The sequence below is a fragment of the Bombus flavifrons genome, chromosome 7, assembly GCF_040668555.2.
Source record: "Bombus flavifrons isolate JBK064 chromosome 7, iyBomFlav1_principal, whole genome shotgun sequence".
Taxonomy (NCBI): Eukaryota; Metazoa; Arthropoda; class Insecta; order Hymenoptera; family Apidae; genus Bombus; species Bombus flavifrons.
This window is the reverse complement of record NC_138448.1, coordinates 10699266-10723055: the sequence shown is the minus strand read 5'-3', so window position 1 is coordinate 10723055 and position 23790 is coordinate 10699266. Positions and strand designations below refer to the sequence as shown.

Genomic DNA, 23790 nt, shown 5'->3' with positions numbered 1-23790 from the left:
ATTAAATAAACTTATCATATTTAATTATGAATTAAATCCGACTTTTCTTTTTTAGCTCGTTAATTTCATAAGAAGACGAGTGTTAAGAAAAACCTTTATAACTACTCTATTCTATAATACATCAAAAAGCAGAAACATAACATATATGAGAAAGTTAAGACGTACCTTTCGCAAGTCCCTGTAGCGACGTAAATTCCGAACGCAGCCTTAAGAAGAACTGATGGTGCAAAGAGGTGAGCTTGAAAGCGAAGTAACTTCTGTAAAACAAAAATACTTTGAAACTCGAGGCCTACGCGAGAGCCGTACATTAAATCTTCTTTTAAATTCCATTCAAGTACGGAAACTTGGAGAAACTTCGTTCGTGTCTATCGCTTGGCTTTTCAACGGATACATTCCATACAATATCTTCATTCGAATAAACTTTTTCCCAATAATCTAATTGAATTTACCCAAAAACTTCAACAATCTCCTTTTTTTAATCACGTTCATTCGTAACGAAAAACGCTTTAATATGTAACACGCCAATACGACCCACGTTCTCCCATTTTTCACTTAAGCAAAATGAATCGTCATTCAACGCCGACCTGACATTCCTACCTAACCGAGCAAATAATTAATTAAACGAACGCTTACTTTCGATGGTCCATTCTGAGTTTGAACTTGCATCGTTTCCCATTCACCTTGCTATAGACCACCAGACAGCTTTTACTGTAGCTCAACGTCTGAATATCCTTCCATTGAAACTGCGCCAGCTTGATCCTTTCTCTTGGCTCTCCTCTTTCGAACAACTTCAATCCCTGAGCATGGATGGCTAACCAAACGTTGCTCTCAGTCTTCTTCTTTCCACCTTTGCTGCTCTTTCCATCGTGATTTAGTTTATTATTATTATTATTATTATTATTATTATTTACGTTATTGATGTTGTTGTTGTTGCAAGCTTCTACGCGATACTTAGACTTGTAAGCTCCATAAATGTCGTTCGAGGTGGCGCTCTTGGTCAATCCAGCAGGTTTTCGTTCGTCATATGGGATCTTTGGAATATTCTCGCAAGATCCCAATCGAGAAATTTCAATTCGACCACGAAGATATTCCTGTCTGCCATCTTGGCTATAAATATTCTCGCTGGAATCGAGCAATTCCTCGGACGTGTCGTGGTTATCGGTCGACTTTCTCTTCCTTTGCTGTGCCATTACCTTCTCCAGTTCCTTAGAGTCCACGGTGGCAATGTAATAGTGAGAACCATAATCTGGAAGGGTTTGTGCGTGAGTTATGAACATCTCCTCAGCTTTGTTCGAGTCCAAGCCACGTCTATCGCGATGTGCCTGGTGAAGACGGGCACGGAGAGCTTCCGCTCCTTCGTTGATGATTTGAGATTGGTGCTGATCTATATTCAGAATCAGTGACTCCGGAACATAGTGTTCCAGCAGGAAGTAATCACCGCAACCGTGTTCCTAGTCAGAGAAAGTAGCGCGTTATCGAGCTGAAATGATTCGAAGATGATGGGACGGAAATGAGGATACTAATGAAGAATCTTTTATGCGCTTGATCGACATTTTAACAAGGTGAAGATTTTGAAGATCTTCTTTCACTTATTTTTTTTTTATTTTTCTTTTTTTTATGAATGAATAATATGTGGAAATATTGTACTAATATCGTATTAATAAATAATCATTATGAGAATTGTAATTTGCATCGATCACATTTTATATCAAACTTGTACGAATACAAACACATCCGGAAATTTCTTCGTAATGGTTTCGTTTATATCTGCAGATGTGAATTACCGATAACTCATATTCATCATATCCATTTTCACTGTATTACTTTCCTCGTGTCGACAATCAATATCGCATGGTCATTTCGTAATTGATATTACATTCCAGCGATATTCTTAGAAACAATGAATGGCAAGTTTACTCACGTTCGCGTTATAATTCCCAAATTCAGCCTGAAGAGCCAATCCAGTGAGATTAATTAACTCAGGATACGGGCACACCAGCTGTTGCTCCAATATACATCGTCGTATTTGCAAATATAATAGATGCTTCGATATCCAACTCCTAAACAGGTAATTCGTAATTGATTAATCTCCTACATGCAAAAATATGTGCATACTCCACTGTCATTCAGAAACTGTCATCGATAGATTGAAATACTTTTGGAAAATGCACAATTATATTACATGTAAAGTAAAGCATTGTATTTAATAGATGTAAAGAGTTATAAATAAAAAGATTATTTCTTTTTCGTTGTAGAAAAATTCTATTAAATTATTCTTTAGATGTTTTGAATTTTGTATTAATTGCTAGTAATGGTGTAGACATGAAGAAGCTCAGATATACCTTATACCACGCAGGGAGGGTAGAAAGAACCTGAGCCTCAGGTACAGCATAAAACTAGTCGGAAGACCCAGAAGACCTTTGCTTTTGCCGCTGCTTAACCATCCAGGTGGTGCGACTTTGTTCAATTTAGTATCGGGTGGTAAAATCGCAAAATCACCGGCTAATAGCACCGCCAAGCCAAGGGTGAAGTTTTCGTCTAGGCTTTCGGCTTGCATGATGGCCTACAATCATTTATAACCAATGTATTATGTTAACGATGTAATTATACGAGATCAAACACACAGTTTGATTACATTACCATCGGATGCGAATCGTTAAATGAATATTTCGAGATATGTAACATTCGAATAAATTATTCATAACAGGGAAGAATTCCAAATTTTTAGTAAATTCTATTTCAGGAAGATAATTAAGCTTTAGAGCTATTTTATGGAACTATTCAACCTAGAAATATAATTTACAGTTATTGTAGGTAATGTGATCTGTATAACATATTGACCGTTTTAAAATGTGGATATAAAATTAAATTATTTACTGAAATTAGTAATTGACAAGAAAAGTAATGTAATAATATCATACTAACTTTTTATTTGAGACACGATTGAATTCAATAAATCGGAAAACTTACTAATTTCCCTACACTTTTCGAGAAATATTACGAATATTTCCATAATATGCGGTATCATAAATAAATATAAATATTCCGACAATTTTTTCCAATTAAAATTGAATACATGAAAAAATAGATACATTTTAGAAGCGTTTTTTCACACATACCATACACGTATACACATGAGAATTTGATATTGGAACATGTGAAATGTGTCAACTGAAATTCGAAATTTGTTTCATGTTCAAACCACTCACGAACAGGCGAATGAATTTATTCTGTATTTTTTTCGTTAAATATAGAAAACTTGTAAAAATTTTATAAAAGTTTGTAACAAAAAACTAAAATCATAACAACCTTCTAACTTAGTTGTATAAATTATGTTTCTAATAACAAAATAGTATATAGTAAAAGGTGTAATAAAGACTATAATTCATATATTAATTTTGTAATAAGATATCATCATAATATATTACGTACATTGTACATACGTCGACTAACATATTTGTTTCTATCTACAGACACGTTAATCGCTAGTATAGTAGTATAGTATCGCATAACTCATGGTTTGTGGATTTGTCACATAGTATAACGATATCTCTCTTCTCTCTCACACGCACACTATCTCTTGATAGAATGCCAGAGTTTCTCATGAGTTCACACCGGAATTTGTGGTCTCATGAATAACCACCCACGACTGGGGTCTTCGTAGTGTGACATTCGACATTTGCTGGACGATTCACAAAACGGTAGCATGACTCAAATTCTATTTAAGTTTTATGTATAGATGGTTCACATGTTATCACAAAACTACATTTACTTCATAGCTTATCTTTTGTATCTAAAAATTTAAGACTTCTTTTATAGTCATAACTTGTCAATTATTACCGTATTGGATTTTGAATGAAAATATAGTCGAAAAGCAACATAAAAAAGTATCCATTAAAACGGAGTAGAAATATCATATGAATGAATTTGCAAGTGAAAATCACAGAAAATATCTTGCTCCATTTGAGATGTTTAAAACTATAAATAAAAAAGAAGCATCGCTTCTTTCAATCTTTCCATTACTCTCATTCCTAACAATTTAATAATAGAAAATTAAAATTCGTCGGTAACAAAGCAAAGATCTCAGTTATATTAGAAAGCTTCTTATATATTGGAATTTATCTACATAATTATTATGTAATTATTGATTTAAGTATGAGAATATTTTGTTGTTACTTCGCTATATGAAAATCTATACGTTTCTACAAATGACATTATACGTATCATTCAAACATAATTGTCTAGCAAATTGAATCCCTTATCATCGAGGGACACTCTCCATGGAAAACTCTCGCCAGTTCATACTTTTGATTGAACTTCAACACTTTTCATCACTTTTCATCATCGAAATACCATCTACGCTACGATTGGATTTACAAATTTTATTGAATCCTTAAACAAGATTCTTGAAGTTAAAATCAATTCTAAGTACTTGAAATAGGACTCTTTTTGTTCATTTTGTGTAGATAAATTCATAAATGTAAAATTAACCAGTTATTCGTTCTTACCTGGAACAGATCTCCAGCCGTAACTTTTTGAGGATCACAAATAACTTCCACTCGTTGTCCAGTCAGCATTATCACGACAATACGTCCGGAATTGCTAGCCTATAAACAAAATAAATGTTACATTAGATGTAGGAAATAAATTTAATACATAAGTATGATATAATAATATAAAATAAATATAAAAAAATGTAATGTAATACAAAATATTAGAAATAAAATAATGTCTATAGTTATGTGAATAAATGAAAGAATTCAAATGATAAAAAATGAGTTACATATATGTATTTTATATCAAAAAATTGAAAAATTTCATTACCCATGTTCCTGATAATCGAAAAAATATTCATTATATAACTAAATGATTCATTAAATTGCAACATATAACATAATACATAATATAAACGTATCATCTAAAAGTAGATTAGTTATTAGCCGAATCTTATTTATGAATTGAAGAACAGATACGTATGTTATGTTAGCCATAGTTAATTGTAACTAATTATAGTTGATTATATAATTATTTATGAATTCAAAGATAATTAATTTTATATATTTATATTACTGTTTACCATATCTAACAAACTTGTGATAGAACTTAAACAACGAGCCCTTCAAGGTCCGATATGGTCTAGTGGCTAGGATACCTGGTTTTCACCCAGGAGGCTCGGGTTCGATTCCCGGTATCGGAAAATTTTTGTTTTTCCTTTTTAACTATTTAATACGTGCGATTTGTACATTTCCCAATGTTTTATTAATAAGAATAATTTCATCTTTTCGTAATGAAAAAAAAAAAAAAATTAGTAAGTATGTAATACAGAATGATTTTCTCGCTAATTGACGTCAAGAAAGTGTCACTGAAACCATAACATTGTATTAGTATACATACATATGTAATTTATGGCCAGAAGGCGATATCGGTTAGAGACTATATAGGGTAGAGACAGTTATTTATATGTGAAATAAAAATGAGAGTAAGCGTCTATGATGGGAGTAGGAACACTGACATCAGTATAATCCTAGACACTAGACATCAAGGCAATAAAGACAATTTTATAAGAAAAATTTCATCCATCTGATAGACCTGCACACTTGCTATTTCTATTACGATGGGATATATGCGGTAGACTTTGACTTAGGCACCGTGTACAGTATAAATTTGCAGCAGACCTCAATGAGTTTACCTGGCTGGATATTTACGGCGAGAGCAATCAAATTTGCGCACCGGAATCTATTAACAAACGTCATTCGAACGGCAATTTTCGCCATCTATCACGTTGCTTCCGTACCTTTAATTACCCGTGAATTCAACACATGTTTGTGACTTGTACGACATTAAATTATCATTAAAATATCCCTAATCGAGTATTGGCAGAGGCTCTACTTGACTATAAGGATTGTAAATTTTGACTTTTCTGATCGATGATCTACGAGGAAAGATTGTACCATTGCATAAAGAGGCAGTTTATCCGGTACACATATATGGTGGACATTTGTACATTTTCCGACATTATAAAATAGAACACCGAAAAATAATATTTTATAATCTGCTTTTTGTTTACTTTTAAATACAAATATTATGTGGTGCTGTTAAACTTCAAGTGATCTGACATTTTAAAGAAGAAGCTATCGAATCCGGTATGGTCTAGTGGCTAGGATACCTGGCTTTCACCCAGGAGGCTCGGGTTCGATTCCCGGTACCGGAAATTTATTTTTGTTATTTTTTTACTTTAAATATTTATCAATTTTTTGTATGAATTTATATATTTAGAACTATCATGAAAATTAAATTAATTTAATTTAATTAATAGGAATTAAATCTAAATTTTGATAATTAGAATATTTTATAATTTATTTCTTTATTTCGTGGTTTCAAATGCGAAAATTTTATAAGGAAATCTTTCTTCTACTGTTATATCTAACTATTTATACTGAATTATCTATTCCTGTTTCTTGCGACAGAAATTACGTATTTTAATCTTTACTATTGATCGTTGGTTTAGAGAATTTCTAGCTCTAATTTTGATATTAGGGGTTCGCATTGTTAATAAAATACAACAGAGAAAAGAAATATTGTTATTACCTTTACTTGGCCAACGCATAGCGTCTTTGGTGGCTGATTGGCACGCACTACGAATTCAGGACCAATGCATTGGGCTTTGTTGAAGGATCTCGTTGGACCACCTACTGTTCTGTATAGACGGGATGGTGCTCTTTGTACAGCTTTACCGCGCCGAGCTCTCGGTCCATTCTTTACCAGATTCCTGAAACCAGTATTAGAAAAACATGTATTGTAAATATATGCTGCGTAACAAAATAAGTTTCAAAGAAATTCGTACTATACATTCAAAATGTCCAAAGTGCCCATACATAATGAAATAGACCAATCTATAAGATTAGAAAAAAAAAAAGAAATTACAATTACACTACTGTACATTACTTCATCTCTCTTGTTGAAGTGGATCCCACTTCGAGGGAAACTCCATATCTTTTCTAACATTTAGTTTTCTTAGTCCTCGAAGCCATTGAATATTATTTAGTACATCAATTTGAAGGGGCTCTCAGCCTGATAGCTTTCTAGAAACATGCCTTGCACAGATGATGCAACGGGGTACAGACAGGTCACTTTTAATATAATTATAATTCTACGTAACGTGACAGAAATTTGCCCAGTGCACTTATGTTTAATTGTCTCTCGTGGCTTTCGGACGATTCCACACCGACATGCGTGTCAAGGGATTGAAACTCTAAAAAACTGAACAATCCCGTCTTCACCTCGATTCACCCGCGACACCGTTCCGGAAAATCCAGAATCAATGAGCACTCTTGGCTCATTGCCTTTTTACGGTAAGATCGTTTCTGTTTCCGCCTGAAGAACGTCACAGTACCCTTTAAGCTTTGCTTTGAGCCTCGACAGTCTTATAATTCTTCGAGGGTGGCCTGTTCCGAGGTTGCGACCCAGATCGCATGAAAGCATATATTAACACGGACTCGCGATTCCAGGACAAACTTAATAATGCGACTGAAAGGGGATTTTCGAACGACTGTTTGACTGCCGCGTTCCAATTTAACGTCCTGTCTTAGCACGAAGATTGATGAAATTCCGACGCGTTAACGCTGGCCGGTTATAAATTTTAGACCTAGCCAGCTCGATTCGCGATTACCTCGCACCTCTCACTCTCTCTCTCTCTCTCTCTCTCTCTCTCTCTCTCTCTCTCTCTATCTATCTATCTCTCGTTTTTCTACGAGAACGCTTTTCAGCACAACGTAGTTTGCCGAGTCGCGAACAAAATTGAGGAGCACACGGTGTGGAGGTTGATATGAAGGCTTGGAGGGATGTTGAGGGTTGTTCTGTTTGGAATTGTTATGGACAGGACGGGAAGAAGTTTTGTTCGGCAGTTGGAGGTTCGCTAGGGTATTCCGAATACGCCTTTTGTGGTATTTAATCGCTGATGCTTTTGTGGGGAAGAGTAAACATAGGGTAGGAATAGAATGGTTCGATCGAATAAGAGATGACGCTTTATGTAAGGTGTACTTTAGAAGAAAGCTTGAATACGGAAATTATTTTTTTTTTTTAATGTAACTTTAGAACATCGAGTTACAAAGCAAACAGTTATTTATTAGAAGATTTTATATATAGATAATTAATATAAGGTTTATTTACATACCAACTATGTAATACGTATATAGTAAAATATAGTTTGAATTATGACTATAAAAATATTAATTCTTCTATAAAGTGTGTTTAAGCCATTTTCGTTTGTTCATCTCTCTTAGTGGAAGTTACTCGATGAGGCAAAACCTTCATAACTCGAAGGTTTTAGCTCTTCCCTTGAGACTCGAGACACCGATGTTTAATTGTAGCATAATTACCATAATCACCATAGAAAGTAACAGCGATAACGAAGGAACTTACCTAGGCGGTTTCGCTGGTGGTTCCGACTTGCTGCTCTCTACGTCGGAGAATGGCGCCTTCTTCAATGTGGTGATTATTCGAGGAGGCTTCGGTGGCCCCTGAACACTTCTGACTCTCATGGAAGACACTGGATTTTGTTGTTGCACTGTCTGTTCCTCCTTCCCCCTGCCGGCCAGACATCTGTGATCACTCGTTTTCACGCTCTGCTCTGGCATTCGCTCGAAATCACTGTCTTGCTGATCCCTGCTAGGAAGCTGAGGATTTGAGTGTTGCCTTTGCAACGTCGGATTCACGCGTCCTGTAGATCTTCCATAAACCTCCTCTAGTCCCCGTTCTGTCGACGACGTCGGTATGTCTGGTTGGGAATATCCGGCCGCAGATGGTCGCCTACGTAACAAATTACATCCAAATTTGGATTTTTCTATATTTTTCAATTTTATTATATTTCCTACTTTCTTTTAAATTACGCGCATCTTTTAACCTAAATAGTCAAGTTACACTTTTCTCTTGCACGAAACCATTGGTCTTTTTTCAAACAAGAATGGCCTCAGCATAGAAAAACACATTCTCGTTATCTTCGTTCCCTGTTATAATATACAATATATTTTATCACATTCAATGTATTTTATATACATTATAATATATATTATATAATATAAAGAACACGTTATGCATGTGGCAATAGTATTTATAACGGCAAAAGGCATATCTTATTAGTAAAATTTTTGTTCGGATAATACAACGTTCAGAGAAAGGCTCCACTGTGTTCATAAAATGTTTCTATAATATTAAGCGTTCAAATACTTTTGCGAGCAACTGTATCTTCCTCCTCGACCGTTATCTCCTCTAAAAGCAACAGTAACGAGAGTGTGCTTTTCAGGACAAGGTAGTAAATCACCGGGATCATTATAAAAAACAGCCATAAAAGTGAGAGAAGAAGAAAGAAAAGAAATACTACCTTGCTATCGTTGTAGCTGTGTACACATCCTCGTTACGATGTCCGACAGGTGGCTTCACGGACAGTCCGTTTACTCTGACGTCTTGCGAGCTCAGGAAAGGTTTAACAGGCAACGCGTAAATAGGGTCGCTATAAACGTTTCCTCCGGGGTTGCTTTCACTGACGATGGTCGACGCTAAGTTACCACTGCTCCTGGTATGCTGTAGCCTCGTATAAATTGGCTGTGAATACGTTCTCGAGTGGTGATGGCGGCGTTGATGCTGAATCGCTGGACCAACGCTACGTCCACTCGTTTGAACGTTCAACTGCGACTGAAACTGTGTTCTCTGATCTTCCGCTTCCTGGCGTCGGTTCGGTTGTAATTGCTGGCCACACAGGCTCGTTAAATTCGGATGCGAATGTGAATTTCGCGATTGAAGCTTGAAAAGGGCGCCCTTTGCAGGATGATGATGATGATAGTGGTGAACTTTTGGTATATGAACCTGTTGAGGTACTTCTTGAATTTGAAGATGTTGATGAGCTTGATATCGAGTTGGAGAACGTTGTTGACTTGGACAAGAAGGATTATACTGATTGGTAGAACGATATTGACGATCTTGTTGTTGATGAAGATTTTTGGCTTGACTGTGCATGGATTGAAGAGGATCCGATTGCTGAGATGGTTGTTGATGATGGTGATGTTGGTGAGGGTAGTTGGTCTGACGACGATTGTGTTCTGTAAGGTCTGAAGGGTTTCGAAGGGGAGGGACAGGGTTTAGGTGTTGATATGTGATGCGTTTACGAGCTGTGTATTGAGGCGACTTGACCACTTCACGATACATATCCATTACGATATGGGTGAAAGGCTTCGACTGTAAACGAGTGCGGCAGTATTCGGAGATCACCTGAAAAAGATGAAAGAATAAATATAGTTAGGATAATCAGTGTCAGTTCTATACAAAGAAAGACTAGTCGGATTAGATTGAGCCACTAATGAATTGCCAAATATTATTATTTTCTTCATAAGATTTTGAGTTTTAAAGGACGACAAGTGTTTTTCTGTGTCAAGTCTAGGATGGTAGTAAATTGTAGAATTGATAATTGTCTGTAAGGTATAACGAAAACACATATAAAGAGAAATATCAGAAGAAACCTTAGAAAGCAAGTCTGATGTTTCTAATGTTAAGTCAAATATATTGTGCTCTTTTTGTCAAACTCAATCATACTACATAGGTAATGTTCAATTCTCAATGAACAAGTGACTTTATTTATAATATATAGCTAATGATTTTATTTATTGCAAAAATATGGCACATGCATATATACAATAGAAGAAGATGGCATAAAATATAGTGCCACATCATAGCATTATTTACCAAATGTCCAGCTGGACAAATTATAAAGTACAAATTAAATAAATAAAAAGAAGGGAAGAACATAGGATGACGCATGCACAATACTGTAATCTTTGCCTCTATCTTTCAATTTATAGAAAACGGAATAGAAAGTCATACAAAAATGAGAAAAAATCTAATCGGACCTGAGGAAGACTTTCTTGGACAGATTCTCAGGAAAATTAAAATAAATCTACCTTCTTCCAAAATATTCTAAATCATCTTAGATCTCTAAACTGTGCGTGTCATCAGAATCATGGCATACATGGAACGAAGTTTATTGATCAAGGCTCGCCACTATCATTCGCTATCACAAGGTGAAACTCAGGTAAATGGAACTAGTTAGAAATTCACAACTGGGACAGAACTATTGGGTCAGATGTTCTAATAGGTTTCGGAGTTGTCGCAAAACGATACTATTAGGTACATCTCTCAGTCTCACGGTCTTAATGAAATTGCACACGCGTGTTTACCGTGTTGCACGAATATCCTGATTATGATACGATTTCGAAATTGCCGCCACTCTGCCAGACAATCTACTAGTTTTAGGGGAACAATAGCCCCAAGAAATTCCGTAGACTCGGTGAGCCATGATATCAACGAGGAAGCGGTTCGCAAGTCCAACCTATTATCGCTTCATTGTACTCCTATTCTGCGACGACAAAAGCCAACTCTTGGATACGTGGCTGCCTATGGAAGACAATGACCCGGAAAGACGGTGTCGAAAGGGGTTTCTTTGTATTTTTTCGTGCGTTTATCCGCAGTTATTGACCGATCGAAAGCGGTTTTGAGTTTAGGTTTTCTTAGTATTATCTTAAATTGTATGGTACGATGAGAAAATAATCAACCGTTTAACAGTATAACGAGATGACAAATATTTCAGAATAAACGATTCAGAAAATAATTGTCTCTCTGCTTTCGAGATTTCCTGCGTCAGATATAGAAAATATATATTTTCAATCTCTTATAGGAAATAAATATTAATAATTGTAATTTTAAAAATATTCATTTTAAAATGTTGCTCGTCATTAGATTTAACTAGAATCAAACATACTATAAACACTTATTATCCAAGTTATAGTACCAAACCAGAATAATGTACTTATAATTCTCAGTGAGAATTGATTGTAAAATTCTACCAAATAAAATAAAAAAAAAAGAAATGTTGCTCGTACAATACTGTATAATTTGACGGCTTAGCTTAGTTTTTCTCGAGTTACGCTTTTAAAGAATTAATAACAATTATATGCGATATTTAAAACCGTTTCTAATTTATTGTAATGCCTGTTGCGACTGTAAAAAGTCAATTAAGAAGATTTAAGAGTTATTATTGCTTGTCGATACCAAAACCTTCGTCAAAATACTGTGATTCCTATAGAAACTATAAAAACAGAAAATATTGCGTCTTATTTAGTTCTCACATAAAAAGTCCAAGTATCCAACAAAAAAAAATGTCCTTCTTAACATCAAATTAGTTCACCTCATTGTCAATTTTAGTTAATCTATGAACGAAATATATTTTTCAAATCCAAAAACGTAATAACATATGCGACTTTGAATTTTGCAATAATCTATTACGGTGGCTCAGTTTTCCAAGTTACAAATGTGCTAGATTGTTTCCACCACATACATTTTTTCTCCTGGATCGCAAAGATCAATCTTTCTTGGTAATTTGAACCGCGAGGTCGATCGAGTCCTCCGAGCGGATGATTCATCGCCAGCCGAGGAATCCTCGTTGAAATTGGTGGCGGCGGGTTAAGTTCGCGCCCCTATGTGCCTCAGGATTTCATCAATTTCGCGGTCTATTCAGGTGCAAACAATGAATTACGGTCAGCTGAACGAATGGCTTTATTAAAAGTGGCCAGCTTCCACAGAAACGGCAGCGTTAATCTATTGTCCATTCAAGACGATTTATTTTTACCCTTTTAACGACAGACTAAGGGGCTGGCAAGACCGTTTTCGCCGTTTTTGAATTACCGATTCAAAGTACTTGAAGAAATTTATAGCGAGTGTTTTATACAAGACGAGGACGCTGTAAAACTAATGAAAAATACTTTAACTTTTTATTGTTTGATATACATAGTATTGAGTTATAGTCAGTTTTATATTCGAGTAGTAGTTGATGATACATTGAGATTAAACGATTGAACGAATGACTGATGAATTAAAAATAAAAATCAAGATTAATGGTGAACTGTTTCCGTACAATGCTACAGGAACAGGATAGAGTTTCTGAGAAACATTTAAGAAAATTGTATGGTACGAGAATCTAAGGTTGGCACTCAGACTGTGTTCATTTGCAGATGATGATTAAAAAGAAAACATCCCACTGACCTCACTAAAGAAATAAAATAGTCAAACTCGAAGATGGTATCCCGCTGGGGGTAGCCATCCACATGTTATTTAGCAATTAAGTTAGAAAAATTTACCAAATGTCCAGCTGGACGAATTGTAAAGTACAAATCAAATAATAAAAAAAAATTTGCACATGAGTCTCTCACACCAATCTCATATTATTCAGATACATAATTAGTATTCAACGTTTGAAAAAGGGGATCATATTTTTATAAATTTATTTATCGTAAGGAGATACCACCAGTAATTGTAAATTCGAAGAAACATTTTCTTAAATTATTTTTGTAATTGTCGTTCCTCTATACATTTGAATTTATAAAATTGATCACCTTGGTGTTTTTAAGCTATGCATACGATCTTTGAATTGGAGCACTCAAGAATATTTTTAAGCTTTTAGATGAGAATTATAGAATAGCTATTGAGAATTGTAGAATACCTCTATTTAAGTATTTGCATATTATTCGGGGATAAAAGTGGCTGTAATTCAAAAAGGAAGCCAAATAGGGCACATATTTAGTTTTTTTTTTATTTCGTTTTTTTATGAATCTTTGTGTGTTTCTTATCTATTTTGGAAATAGGTGCTACATGTAATGAAACAGTGTGTGCAATAGGGACAACTTCTATATCTATATCTATATCTATTCTATATATATTCTATATCTATATCTAGAAGGATTGCGGAAAGACGAAAATGTCATAAAATGGAATTAAATGGTCTTATAATTTGAGGCTATATACATGTCTTCCTATATAATCTAAATATAGGTTTATACACGGTAGAATTAGAAAGTACAGTTAAATTATTTCTAAAGTAGATTCTCATATATTCAAAGATAAACAATTTACAACATACCAAACATAATATTTATTAACTATTTAGTATTTTGAACTGTTAGAACACAATGTATATTATAACATATATATATATATAACATTTTATGAAACTGAAACTAAAAGAATATTTAAGATTTCATTACAGATCGTCATAAATAATCAAGATATTTATCTGATTGTTTTATATCTTCCAAATTTGGAAATAGTTATGAATATTTTTCAAAACGTACATTTAATACTTGGAGAAGGTTAAAAACATCCTTTTATCTACCTAAGCAATCTTTCAATGCATAAATTAAATTATAAAAAATATCATGAAGAAAAGCAAACCTACGTGAAGAAACTATAACAGTTTCCTTCTAAAAATCTGCGATTTCCAAAATCGAACATTCTTACAAATTTATTTTATATTAATGACGAAACTAGTTAGTACAATTACTTTGGAAACGCTATATCTAGTCGAAGTTGTATTTAAACACGCGCGTTTCACGCGCGCAAAACCAAATAGTCGAATTTAATTATTTTCGTCTCCCTCTACTATTCTTCGAAACGAAAGGTCATAGATTACTGAAATTCCCCACACCATCATAGAATGGCTAGGTGTTAGGTATTAAGCTGGTAGAGTCGGCTCGACCCACTCACCTCCTCCACTATGTTCGCGCGACATATAATTGAATTAAAGCTGCCCTCGAATGTCCGCCTTCGCAAGCGCTCAAGTGCTCTTTGCGATCGCAGAGAGTTCGCCATATACCGATCGACGGATCGCCCTGGCCTTCACGGCTCCGATATTAATGAAATTTGTATCGGCAATGCGCGATGATAGCAGTCAGACGCGATCGACCTAATTGCATAATCTGTAACCCTTTGCGATGACGCCATTCGATCGAGTAGCTTTTCGCATAGTTAGATAAGATTAAAACGAAATTAACGAGGACAGAGGTAAAAACGAAGAAGAGATGTACAAATAGTTCCAGGTGATTAAGCAGGATCCTTTGCTGGAGAAAATTGAAAACGATTTAGGTATATGTACCAGCGAAGTTGTGAGAACAAAAATTAATTGTTAAAGGCTGTTATGGGTGAAACTTCGCGCAATGTTATTTCTAACAATTGTAGAGAGATTTTAAGAACTAAATAATGTAATGTAATGTAAAAATTCTGTTTGGAAAACTTTCTATTAGTTCCGATGGCTTGGAATAGCTTTCACGACATATGTTCTTTAGATATCATGATTTGATTCAAGTATCGTTATCAAGCAGTGGAACTACAGTAGACTTATGTCAGAGTGTTTGTTTTTTTTCAGAAGACCTAAGGTAAGAATAGCAATCAATAAATAATTAAATGAACGATTAAGGAGCAAAATTGATCTACTTTGTCAATTTGATATTTACCACTTCATGACAGATTTATAGAATCAATTTAGATGAAATTAAATTAATTTCGTAACACGTCCAAATTCAATGTTCGATAAGCTGGATATCGTTGTAATATCAATCTGTGAGATGTTTATGTTTTATTTTAATAACGTTTGATTGTTAAGTACATGTTACTATGATTTCTAAATATCTATTAATTTATTATCGATTTTTAAATATCTCTGACACATTGTGTTATTATATAAATAATAACTATCGTTGATTTTTGACTAAATAAAATTAATGGAATTAATAAAAAGAAATAACAAACAGAATGCAATAATAAAAATTATGAATCATTTACGTAGAAGGAATAATCCATTTGTTGGTAAACACGATAATTGTCCTGTTCTCATTGATACACGTTAGCCTATACATGTGGTGTCAACAAATAAATGGTCTGTTCACTTAATTATAACTTCATATTTGATCGTAATTATTGTATTGTTCCAAGGCAAAATATTTACTTCAATTAATACTGAACTATACTATAATGATATTACACAAATACTATTCAAAGTCATTTTAGTTACATATCTCGATAATGTATCTATTTTTAGAAGTAATATGAGATGGGTAGAATTTAACTGGTTTTCAAATATTTGACATCGATAAACGAAATAATATATACAGAACGTAATATACAGAAATGTTTATTTCCAATTAAAGGTGGACGAACCTTGTATGATAACAAATATTTGTTAATATTATACTTTCAAAGTAAGTCAATATTTTTGTGTAAATCGCCGAAAATGAAGTCTCTGTTCCAAAGAAATAACATTAAAGATCGCGATAAAATTACAATGTATCTTTCACTTGGAATTTCTCATTTTCTAAAAGAACAAAAAATTAGACTTTTCGTGTTTGAATATTTTATTTGTAAGACCCGAATTATAGTTTCCAAAATGGATTAAAATAAGATATAGGACACAGCACAAGAGATTAAAAACAAAGAAAGTTCTCGCTCTTTAAAAAAAGATTTATCATCTCGCTCGTTATACCACTGATTCATTTATCAAAACTCAAGGACGCTGGAAACTTTCCGCCAAGCGTGTTTCGCGAAACTACCCCGTTGCATCGCAGATAAGCTTCGCCCAGCGTATACCGCAGAATCCTTCTTCTTTGCATAAAATTATGCAAACGGTACAAATCGCCCTACGTGTGTTTCACGATTCGTCGAAACGGACAACAAGAACCTCGAGTCGAAGTTTCGGCTGGATAGGATAACCGGTGAATTTCAATAACACCAGACCCCCCCTGCGTTTTATAGCTATGAGATTGCATTGTTATTCTCGCCGCCAGCCATTTTCCTCTTGTTTGTAACGCGCGTATGCATGCATCCGATTCAACTCCGATGCAGCTGCTTCTTCAACCACGTTCGCGATTCACAACGTCTCGCCCGTTGCTCTTGGCCATGACACGAAAATTAATTTTCGACCTTACAAAAACGGCGAATAAATCGCATTCGTAATTATGATGTGTCCCTTGAATCACGTTGCACGACAAAACCTGGTATAATGGATCGTGTATTCACAGTGAGACGTGACTCAGTGACAGAGTTAAGCGATCTTGCGTGTACAGTGGCTGAGTAAAATAATTTGTACACTATTGCATCTATTATTGTATTTATATGGTAACTAGTTAGATCCAAGTAGAATAAGTTTCGTATCATTTAGCAGACGCTCCAACTTAAACGTATAGAGTAAAATAATGCTATATAAAGCCATATTAAAACCTGTTTGGAGCCATGGGATTCAACTATGGGGAACAGCGAGTAATTCCAACATAGAAATTCTCCAACGATTTCAATCAAAAACTCTAAGATCCTTAATATATGCACCTTGGTACGTTACCAACGAAACAATACATCGCGATCTTAAGATAGTCACAGTTAAAGAAGAAATATCCAAGTTCAGAAACAGATATAATATAAGAGTTAACAATCACCAAAACCAATTAGTTACCCAATTACTTGACACGACGGATCAGCTCCGCAGACTAAAAAGACAATACCCTTCAGATTGAAGCATTAGATTCAACTAGAATCAAACATACTATAAACTCTTATAATCCAAGTTACAATACTACGCCGAAATAATTTACTTATAATTCTCAACGAGAATTGACTGTAAAAGTAAAATACCAAATAAAAAAAAATTTAGCAGTAAACACTATTAAATACGTGTCTTTTTTCCAGCTTATTATTATTTTTTTCAACCCCATATCAGAAAAATAAATGATATTGAAAACAAAGGATTATTAATAGGAACTATACACGTTTACACAACTGTACAAATTTCATAATTGTATTTATAAAAAGTTATCAGATGCGTAGAAAGTAAACAAGAAACGTTCCTTTTTATTCTTCTAGCTACGTTACATCAGTTTTCATATGAAGGCAAACTCACTTTTCATATGAAAGGATTTAAGAAACGAGGATGCAAGCAGTCGATCTTCACAGAAGATCTCGAGTACAGGGAAGAAAAGAGGAAAGCAAAAAACAATTTCAGCTAGATTTACAGACTTACGTCTAGCAGATTCATCAAGGAAGCTCGTCTTCGTGGATCGGGTTCCGTCATGGCGGCTAAAACGGACTGAAGTGCCGACGAGGGTGAAACGGAAACCGTTCCTGTCAGTGCAGCGACTCTCGGGGTCGTGTCCAATAATGCCCTTCCCAGCGAGTACATCCACATCTGAAAGCACCGGAATTCCATGTGAAGCTTACCTCGTAATGCTGTTCAAGAGATAAAAGGAGAAAACTGAATATTATACAGTTTTGCAGGTTACACCAAGCTAAGCTAGATAAAGTCTGACAAATAAATAGCTTTGAAAATGTATGTGACTAATATCAGAAAATAATTTCAACTTTCAAACGGAAAATATGTAAACGTGGAAGCATATAACGACTTTAATGACCATAGTCATTTACAAATTCATCTAACATTTCTTATACTTAAATAATTAAAAGTATATATATATAGAAAGTGGAGTTTTGGTCAATTTAATCCTTTAACAAGAACTCTGTTCTCTTTGGTTAAAATATCCCATCTATCGTTTCGAAACTGAAAAAAAGCAGAAGTTTTATCATCCTCTTTATTTCGTTTCACACAATCTAAAATATTTGGACATTATTTTGCAACAGTCTGTATAACGACTTTATTTCAAAGATTACGAAACACTTGATACTTCAAGTATTACAACATACTGCGAAATATGATAAAATGCTGACTATGTTATTTCAACTGTATAATAACTATAAAATTCACTGTTTGAAAAACTGTTGCCAAAATATTCCCTTTTAGTATCTCGACGTAAAAAAGCCATCAAATTTTATTCTTCGTGAAAATGATCATGGAATTGAGATAAGAGGATGATCGTAAAACACAAGAGTGATTTCTATCTGCGAAAAACAGAATTCCCAGCCCATGTTGCATCTTTTGTAACACGCATATAATCAACGTTGGATATTCCACGCGCACAGATTCTCATAAACATGGTATGTAGCGAGGATGGTATTGGTATAGACCTGTACTTTTCGTCGTCCTCGCGATGAAATTGCGAATTCGTTTCCGCGTGATAACGAGCTGGGTTCGTCGTTTCTACCGATACGAAATGTCTTTCATCATGCTTGACTTCGCGTATTTTTAATTACTTTTGACTTGATAAGACTATCGGATTATCAGAGATCCTGTTTTTTGTCAGATTTCTGTAAGATTAAATAAGGGATAATCTTTGACAGTAAAAGGTTCTTGAGGGAAAGGAGGTTTAGGATGGGATTAAGTCGCTTGGGAAAATATACTGATCAATAGACTGCGCGTATTTTCGCAACTAGAATCAAACAAACAATAAACACTTATTAAACACGACATAGAACCACGCCAGAATAATTTACTTATAATTCTCAATGAGAATCGATTGTAAAATTCTTCCAAACAAAAAAAGAAAATGTATTTTCGCAAGTCTATATTTTTAGGAACACAAACGTAGAGATAGAAATTGATGTAATAGGATCAATTACAGGAGAACAGAGTAATTAAATTTTTTCGATAATTAAACATAAATTTGGACTGCATTTTATACGGAAAGTGATAATTTACTGCACTTATACGTCTGTACAAGTCATGTTCTTTTTGGTCTTGTAATCCAGCTTCGCAATCTTTCTAGACTGACAAAAAATTACAAATTTTTTGTGTAAACGAATAGTTCCTCAGAATTATTTTCTTTTGTGCTTCGTACCATTTGCTCGATTTTTTTTATTGCTATGAATGCTTCTAACTGCATTATACTTACTCTATTGAATACTGCTTACAGAAACGAAATTAATTCTGTCAATGATTTCTTCATCACTTGTACATCCAATGATGAACTGAGTACTATAAACCAAGTGAAGAATATATATACAAGGAGTATGATAATCAAACGTCTGAATGTAAAAAGAAATATGTATTATATACTTTATGTATTAAATATGTATTACAGGAAAAACTTTACTTGAAATATTTTACAGATTGTGCTCTTCATATACAGATATGTATATGCGAATAGAACAGAGATTGCACTACAGCTTAAAATGCAAAGTCTGTGAAAAGAATGTGTTACCATATGTTTCCAAAGTGGAGAATGTTTCTCTTGTATACCACATCAGCATGTTCTTTTATGGAAAGTTCACTGGAGAAAGAGGAAGTTGCCAAGTGCTAACTATTGAAAAGATCACGTGCAAGGAAAGTTGTTTTGTGATGAGAGACAGTTTAGGCAGCGTGGCTGATTTTAACCCTTTGCACTCGACGACCATTTCAGTCGGGCAGAGCAACAACTCGAGATAATTTTGCGCGTATGTGATGAGTATTTTGTAGGTCATATGAAATGACATTATACAAAAATTAACTTTAAAAACGTTATACTCTAATAATCTATATATATTTACATCTTTGAACATATGGATTTTTAATATTTTTTCTGTATATTTTTTTGTATGATAATTTATAAAACATCTACTAAGATGCATCCTTGGCTTGTCGGGACAAGTATCGCAATAATAAATTGTTTCGTGTCTTTTTCCTACTTTGTTTCCTACATTTTGCCCCCGGTTAAAATTACATGGAACTGTCCATTTAATCAAATTTCATTACAATTAGTAGTCGACATCGAAGCTCGGTTTCGTGGTTGTCGAAAATCTCCTCTCAACTGGTCTACTAAATTTTTTATAAATCGCAAGTGATTAAGTGACCTTTCGTTCGTTTGCTTTCTTACTGATCTATATAGAATATATGAATTAATTAAACAAATATCCATTCCCCAGAAAAATAACTTGCTCCACCACGTCAATAACTTTCTCATAAAGCAGTATGTCGAGCCATACTGATCAGCCCGATCAATGCCGCCTATGAGCTTGATGTAAGTTATAATTGCAATAGGTCTTTTGACGACAGTTCGAGTCCCATGGCGGAGAGTTCTTTCCACGGTACTCATCTTTGCATTATGCCAATTTGTCAATAATGTGACGATCCTCTCATCCTTCCACGCTAGAACCAAATTATTATTCCTGCGATAAGCTATCATCGGTATTTTTATCAGATTTGGTTTTCTTATCCCATCTGGCAACTCTTTTCTATTTTTCAATATCGTGCCGGTCAAATGACATTTTAATTTATGTAATTCAGTAGCCAAAATGTAACTGATGTTGTAACAGCCTACAAACATATGACGTCCTTGCGCACCGGGTATTTTATTCAATAACATTGTGTACAGGTATAATGGAATTCTAGTGGATACTGAAAGGTTCGGTCTTATCAATGTTCGTGTTGTGAGGCTGCCATAATAAGGCAGAATTCCGCAGATATAACCCGTATTAGAATCTGCTAATGTGTAGATTCGAATATCCCATTTTGTTGGTATTTTCGGGTTATACCTGATAAACGAAATTCGACTTTCGTCGTCGAGAGTCGTTTCTCGAGTGCAAAGTTTGAAGTTGCATAGAAAGAGCAGGATAACTGAGGAAACTATACAAGTGCGGTAAAACTATCCGAGAGACCTTCAGCTGCAGCTGTATCATCTGGTACTTGAACACACTACAGAGTAAAAATGAACAGGAAGAGAAATAAAAAAGATCTAAACAACTGTCTTTAAAAGATAAGACTTGCAGCGGGTAGGAAATACCCTTTTTTTTTTGTACTTTCTATCATGTTTATGTTAAACGCAAGCTTCATATCTATGACAAAGCACACGTTACTTTTATTTAATGTAACAATGTAAAAAATATCCCAGATAAATTAAGAATGCTTTCAAATATAAAAGAGAAGACTAAAAAAGAAAACACTCCATTGACCTCACTAAAGAAATAATATAGTCAAACACGAAGATGGTATCCCGCTGGGGTTAGCCAACCGCATGTTATTTAGCAATAAAGGTAAAAACATTTACCGAATGTCCAGCTGGACAAATTGTAAAGTGCAAATTAAATAATAAGAAAAAAAAAAAAATAGAAAATCTAGGAAAGTCTCTTATAATCTTCACACGAGATATAAACCTTCAACGAGTAATCCAACTAATATGATACAAAAATGGTGAACTATGTATCATCCTACAATATAAAATTATATAATATCTATATTTATATCTCATATAAACATTAAACATATATTTCGTATATTTCATTATACGTATTAAATAATCAGCATATTATATACTATCTTAATAATACACAATTATGGTATTATATTATTAATATTTCTCATACTGTGTTTTTCTTCATTTAATTTTATTTAATCTTAATCAATTTAATCTTATTGGATTTTTTGTTGTATCTCACAACGAAAAGGGAAAAGATGTTCTTTCTTTCCAAAAATCAAAAAAAATAATAGAAAAGCAAGGATAAACTAGTCAAACGTAATATCGCGGTGAAGCGTCAAGGTTTCAATTTCACGACAGTTAGTAATTAACGCAATCAGACAATTTCACGTGCACTTTATTCGCGTAATTAACGAGCCGATCGTTAAATCTTTTTTCTGCCGCTGCATCGCCTAACTAAATACGCCCGCGTCTCTCGACGCCTCTGTATCTTTTTCCTTCGCTTCTTTTCCCACCCTCTACCTCCCTCTTTTCCGGTATTCTTTCCTTTCCTGTCTGCTACTGGACAGAAGTCCGTTGTTTCAGCTAGCCGGTATTTATCTCGTGCAGATTAAAGGGAAAATAAACGGCGGGTACAATAAATAAACTTCGAGCGTTTCTACATTCTCATCCGTATACAGGGTGTCTTTGTTGGTCGCGTTGGTTGATAGCTCGTACCGACAGAGGAATGTTTCTTCTCGTGTAAAAACATATTGGAAATGTGAACTAAAATAAAATTCTTCCATGTGACGTTCTGCTGTAGAGTAATGTTTTCCAACCTTTTTCGAGACAGGATAGTTTAATATTTTCTCTCTATTTTTACCCTCTTTTGTAGCACTATATTATAGGTAAATATAAGATCGTTTTTATTATAATGAAACAATGTACGAATTTTTCTTCTTTCTTAATATTTGCAAAAAAAGCATTTACGAATTTTGTAAAGAAAACTTTCTATTCGTCAAAAGTGAATTAAGATTTACTCTAGTGAAAGTTTAAGAAATTACTGAAGACTCGTTGGGACAAATAATCCAAATAAATAATATGGAATATTTAACACGCGTGAATATTTCCCATATTTTTTAATCCTCTGTGGTTTAAACTAAATCGTTGGGAGTTTAAAAGAAATTTCACCCTTGACTTTTTTCGAAAGTGTCTTCATTGGAAAATGTTCGAAATATTTTTCATTTAACCAATGATTGTATGATATAACACGTGTTATACAGATTATAAATATAATACAGTAGATGTCGATAAGCATTCCATAATTTTTTAAATGTACTGAATGTTTTAATTTTGTCACGAAGAATTAGGTACCTATCCCATCACAATGCACCTCGAGTCACTTTTATTTCATTATGAAATATGTACAAACAGTACATTATTTGAACGATTAATACAATATTACACTGTAACGACATTGTAATAATTAAACGTAAAAAACCTCACTGGTGTAATTTCGTATAGAAATAATTACCACCGAAAATAACTCTGGCAATCTGCTAGAAAACATTTCACGACCCTCTTGACGATCATCAGCCTCCCCAAAATGGGAATCCGAGCTATAAAAAAAGAGAAACGTAGTTCGAGAAGGACGAGTATACCAAATGTTCTATTTGGAATATATAGCGATCTTCTAATAAATAAAATTTCGTTTTTGCTTTATTTTGTATTTGCTATTTCTGTTTGCACGAGGAATCACATTCTTCCTGATTGTACTACAATTATTGAGGTAGACTGTGTAACTGCTCTTTTTTACGTGGGATGTAGTCTTGATTGGAAATTGTTTACGACGAAACTGTTGCAATAAAATCAATGAAACCCGAGCTGGCTG

The 23790-nt window shown here is 34.2% G+C and overlaps 1 protein-coding gene and 2 non-coding genes across 13 annotated transcripts in view; 2 read left to right on the top strand and 1 right to left on the bottom strand.

Annotated features, from left to right (window-relative positions):
* The window catches only part of LOC138181414 (tyrosine-protein phosphatase non-receptor type 13), a 149921-nt gene that overhangs the window by 6300 nt on the left and 119831 nt on the right, over positions 1-23790 (bottom strand). For all 11 annotated transcript variants that reach the window (XR_011173511.1, XR_011173510.1, XM_069116171.1 and 8 more), the window contains exons 5-13: positions 17882-18046; positions 9380-10263; positions 8422-8808; positions 6589-6769; positions 4509-4607; positions 2343-2563; positions 1922-2060; positions 634-1451; positions 166-257 (exon numbers count right to left, since the gene is read on the bottom strand). Coding sequence is in view for 9 of the 11 variants with exons in the window: in XM_069116171.1 (XP_068972272.1) it covers positions 166-257; positions 634-1451; positions 1922-2060; positions 2343-2563; positions 4509-4607; positions 6589-6769; positions 8422-8808; positions 9380-10263; positions 17882-18046 (2986 nt within the window). In the remaining 2 variants the exon portion in view is untranslated. The remainder of the gene's footprint in view (positions 1-165; positions 258-633; positions 1452-1921; positions 2061-2342; positions 2564-4508; positions 4608-6588; positions 6770-8421; positions 8809-9379; positions 10264-17881; positions 18047-23790) is intronic.
* Positions 5126-5197, top strand: TRNAE-UUC (transfer RNA glutamic acid (anticodon UUC)). The gene has a single exon. It is a non-coding gene; the product is annotated as a tRNA-Glu (tRNA).
* On the top strand, positions 6140-6211 carry TRNAE-UUC (transfer RNA glutamic acid (anticodon UUC)). The gene has a single exon. It is a non-coding gene; the product is annotated as a tRNA-Glu (tRNA).